The 4,985-nt window shown below is 40.9% G+C and overlaps 1 protein-coding gene across 1 annotated transcript; it reads left to right on the top strand.

Moving 5' to 3' along the window:
- Positions 1 to 321: 321 nt before the first annotated feature.
- LOC144541757 (odorant receptor 131-2-like) lies at positions 322 to 1,275 on the top strand. Its single transcript, XM_078286652.1, has one exon. It carries the CDS (start codon positions 322 to 324, stop codon positions 1,273 to 1,275), a length of 954 nt encoding a protein of 317 aa, XP_078142778.1.
- Positions 1,276 to 4,985: the final 3,710 nt, after the last annotated feature.

Below are 4,985 nucleotides of genomic sequence, written 5' to 3'. Positions count from 1 at the left end.
GTGATCATGCTGACACATGATGGTGTCACATGAAGTAGGCGTGAAGACAAAGCTCATATACAGGATGGGAGGGCAGGCAAACCCTCCAGACCAGCTCTGCCCTTGTGGACATGAGCGCGGCCTCGAACCTGCTAACTGTCTGCACTGGGAAAATCGATGGATGATTTTGTATTCTGCATGCAAACTCAATAGCTGTCACCCTTCGAAAGATGATGGATCTTGACTGTTTTGGAAATACACACTGGAGAGGATTCTTTGTGTTTTGTGCTCCAATTACATCAATAGTTCAATATTTTTTTGTATCTTTTCTGCTTCTCCAACATGTCAAATCAATCTCAGACCAACATCACTGTTGGAGTGCAGTATCAAGGGTCACTGGAGAGAGCGTTGTTTTCCACTCTGACTACGTTGCCATGCTGCTCTTTCCTCTACATTAATGGGGTCATGCTGTACACCCTGAGGAGTAAGCGGGTGTTTCGTGAAACCTCCCGTTACATTCTGCTGTATAATCTTCTTTTCGCAGACACCCTTCAGCTGGCACTGAGCCAGTTACTTTACATACTGGCTGCTTGTAGAATAATGCTGACATTTCCTGTGTGTGGTATTCTCACTATGCTCACCGATCTCACAACTGAAATCTCCCCTCTCACCCTGGTGGTGATGTCACTGGAGAGATATGTAGCTGTGTGCTACCCACTGAGGCACGCTGCCATCATCACCATCAGAAGCACAGGCGTGTCCATCGCTGTGGTGTGGGCCTTCAGTTGTCTTAACATCCTCATTCGAATTCTTATGATGTTAACTTTCCCCTTTGAAGACCTGGAGAGTCTGCAGATGACTGACCGTTGCTCCAGCGTAGCCATGTTTCTTGTGCCAATGTCTGATCATTACGACAGAGGCTATACTTGTTTTGTCTTTCTATCAGCTGGTGTGGCAATCATTTGCTCCTATATTGGTGTGACCGTAGCAGCCAGGTCTGCCTCCACAGACAAAGCCTCAGCCAGCAAGGCTCGTAACACAGTGCTGCTGCATCTGATACAGCTGGGCCTGAGTCTCTCCTCAACCATGCACTCCTTACTCCTCTTAGCTATCGTGAGAATATTAAAGAGAATAGTATTTGTGCGCATCCAGACTTTTCTCTTTGTGTTTGTTTTCATCCTCCCCAGGTGTCTAAGTGCTCTCATCTATGGCCTCAGAGACCAAACCATCAGACCCATCCTCATGTATCACCTATGTTGCCGGCGGAAACTCTCAGTCATGTTCCACCGAAGCTGAGGTCTGGCCATAGGCTACATGGAATGTTTCAAGCATGTACATTTGTGACATTTCAAAATCCATGCAATTATCAGGCAGGCCTTAATAAGCAAGCACATCCAATTTTACTGACTGAATGAGAAATACATTTCCAAAACACTGATAAACTCATCTGTAGTCAATATTCCTGAAATCCAGACTATAACCAGCCTATAAAACTGTTTTAATTTTGTCCACCGAGGACATAAATTAGCTACTCATTTGAAGAGTATGGAAATTTGTTTTAATTTCATGCTATGTATAATTTCGTAAGAGTAGTTCTCCTCACTTGATGGATACATCAATTTGGAAGAAAACTTCAATTTCAATTTCAGGGAATGTGGAGGCAGAGCAAATGGGCTAGTGCCTTTCAATTAAATTCAAGCTAGGTTTGCTGCACTTAATGATATGCATGATCATACATATATATAGATATCAATAAAATAAGAATGCGGCTTACTATTGTATTGTTTTGTATACTATTGTACATTCCTGCATTATATATGGTCCTCACATATTACATTTTTACTTAAAATTAGTGCAACAGTAGAATAAGCTTCAATTCCCAGATCACCAACATTACAGGCAACCAATAGTTAGGAAGACCTGATCTGCAAACCTATAATACAAATCCAATCCATAAAGTTTGAAAGTAAAATGTGTTTGTGCGTTGATGCATTTTGTAGTTGTAAACAGCTATTTGCTTTTGAATTCACAAATGTTATTCCTGTGCCCCAGGACAGTTCAGTCAGTACTTGTGAACATGCAAAACTCTTTCCTAAAGCTAGAAAATGAAGAACTGACCCTTGAATTTGTGACGTCACTGGGATGTAAAATCTGGCTCTGCTCCATGGACAGTGAATGGGGCTCTGACTTTGTTGACTTTTCTTTGAGTTCTTAAACCCAAATGAGGTTTAAATTCTGGTTCATACCTGTTAGCATAGAATAGAATATGAACTTCATACACAACTCAACATAGCATCTTATGGATCCACAAAGTCAGCCCCCCATTTGTCTGAATTTACATCCCAGTGACATCACAAGTTAAAGGGATAAAGGGTTCTCTCTGATTTCTAACTTAGTTCACAAACACTGACTGAACTGTTCTTGGCCACAGAAATCACATATGTGAACGATTAAAATGGGTGACATTTCAATGTGAAATACAGGTGGGTGTTATCACCTGCTGGGCATATCAGCCACACCTCCAACGGTGCCCTTTGGTCAGCTGCAGGTATTACAAAATAGGGGAAGAATAATGTAAAGAAATTGCTGACACACGATGCCTCTTCCTCAAGACCAAACGTGTATTCTATATGGCATTTGTCAGAGTCATACAGTTGAGGGTTAGGGTTAGGGCACCAACATTTCAATTACAGTATTAACTCTTTCACATTACCTTATAAAATAAACAGAAATTATTCCTTTCTGGTGAACATATAATGTACAATTATCAATAGGAAAATTCTCTCATAAAATAAGGCTAGGGTCCAGGTCAAAGTCATTGTGCAGGGTGTTTGTGTGTGTGTGTGTGTGTGTGTGTGTGTGTGTGTGTGTGTGGGGGGGGGGGTTCAGGGGTCATGGCTGGCTGGCACAGGGGTCGCTGATGTTGTTGAACAGTCCAATGGCCGCCGGCACAAAGGAACGCCTGAGGTGCTCCGTCCTGCAGCGTATCTTATCGCTTATTCTAATTAAGTATGACCGAATTCTACTATCCGGAGATTTTAACCTTCATATAGATGATGAATCAGACAAAAAAGCAATAGAGTTCATAAGTCTTGTACAGAGTCTTGATTTAATTCAACATGTAAGTGCACCAACAGAACATTAGAGGTCACTCACTTGATCTGGTTCTTTCTAAAGGCATTGATATTGTCATTTCATCCATCCTTGATGTCCCTTTCTCTGATCACTCGTGTATTTTTTCTTGCTGACATTTGCACTGCCAGTCTGACCCCCACTGAGCGATTGGTAACAATATGGCATTTAGATGCTGATGCATTTTCTGCCCTGATGAGCTCTGTGCCTCCCCCTGCTACTGGCTGCTCCCTCCACAAAGTTGTGGACATATTTTATGAAAACCTCAGAATATCTATTGACAGTGTTGACCCCCTGAAAGCTAGAAAAGCACACTGTAAGAGACCGGCACCATGGAAAAACGATTTTACCCGAAACCTTAAAAAAAAGAGTATAGAAAGGCAGAATGTAGATGGAGAAAATCTAAACTAACTGTTTACCTAGAGATCCTCAGAGAAAACATTAGAATGTACAACCAAGCTATTCGAAAAGAGAGACAGACTTACTTCTCCAATATAATCATTGAAAATAACCCCAGATAATCCCAGAATATTGTTTTCCACAATTAATAGCTTGCTCCATCCATTTCAAAATTCCAATCTGGTCAACAATTTATCCTGTGAAGACTTTGCCTTATTTTTTAAGAATACAATTTCCGTCATAAGATCCAGCATTAAGAACACGAGCGGGGACCTGGTACTGGACCTTCCACCCAACCCCCCCTCTGCTACACTGAATAACTTTACTCCAATAGCTGGAGCTACGCTTCATAAAGTAGTGATGGGAATGAAATCATCTACTTGTTTACTTGACCCCATTCCCACTCGACTCTTCAAGGATAGTTTTGCTAGTCTTTCTTCCCACACTCTTCACATTTTAAACTCCTCCTTATTATCTGGTGTTTTTCCAAATGCGTTTAAATCTGCAATAGTTAAACTTTTACTAAAGAAGCCAAAACTGGATAGCAGTGTCCTTAATAATTACCGCCCCATCTCCAACATACCCTTTCTAGGCAAAGTGCTTGAGAAGGTGGTCTATAATCAAGTGAATGAATACCTCAAGGAAAACAAGATCATGGAACGATTCCAGTCTGGTTTCAGAGCGAACCACAGTACTGAGACCGCGCTGGTTAAAATAGTTAACGACCTTAGACTAAGCGTTGATGCAGGTAATGTAGCAATCCTCATTCTGTTAGACTTAAGTGCCGCCTTCGACACGATTGATCATAAAATCTTGATTTATCGTCTTGAAAAGTGGGTTGGTTTATCTGGCAGTGTAATCAGTTGGTTTCATTCATACTTATGTGGCAGACATTTTGCTGTATTGTTAAATGATGATTTCTCTGAGAACTTTAGCGTTGATTTCGGAATTCCTCAGGGAAGCATTCTTGGGCCTCTCCTTTTCTCTTTATATATGTTACCTTTAGGCTATGTCATTCGTCAATATGGGGTAAATTTTCACTTTTACGCTGATGACACAGCTTTATGTATCTGTGGAGCCAACTGACCCAAATGCCCTCCTCCCATTGACTGCCTGTCTCACTGCCATTGATGAATGGATGAATATGAATTTTCTTAAACTTAATGAAGAAAAAACTGAAACTTTAATCATTGGACGCAAGCAAAGTAGAGAGCTTCTTTTATCACATATGGGCAGTATGGTTTCACGGACTAAAGCTGAGTTTAAAAATCTTGGTGTCATTTTAGATTCAGATCTTGGTTTTCAATCTCACATTGGAAAGGTAACAAAGACGGCCTTTTACCATTTGCGTAATATAGCTAAAGTTAGACCATTTTTAAATCAAAAAGATGCAGAAATTTGAGTTCATGCTTTTATCACCAGCAGGTTGGACTACTGTAATGCTCTCCTCTCTGGTCTCCCCAAAAACTCCATTA

The sequence above is a fragment of the Centroberyx gerrardi genome, chromosome 11 (genome assembly GCF_048128805.1).
Source record: "Centroberyx gerrardi isolate f3 chromosome 11, fCenGer3.hap1.cur.20231027, whole genome shotgun sequence".
Classification (NCBI taxonomy): domain Eukaryota; kingdom Metazoa; phylum Chordata; class Actinopteri; order Beryciformes; family Berycidae; genus Centroberyx; species Centroberyx gerrardi.
This window is presented reverse-complemented; position numbering and strand designations above follow the sequence as displayed.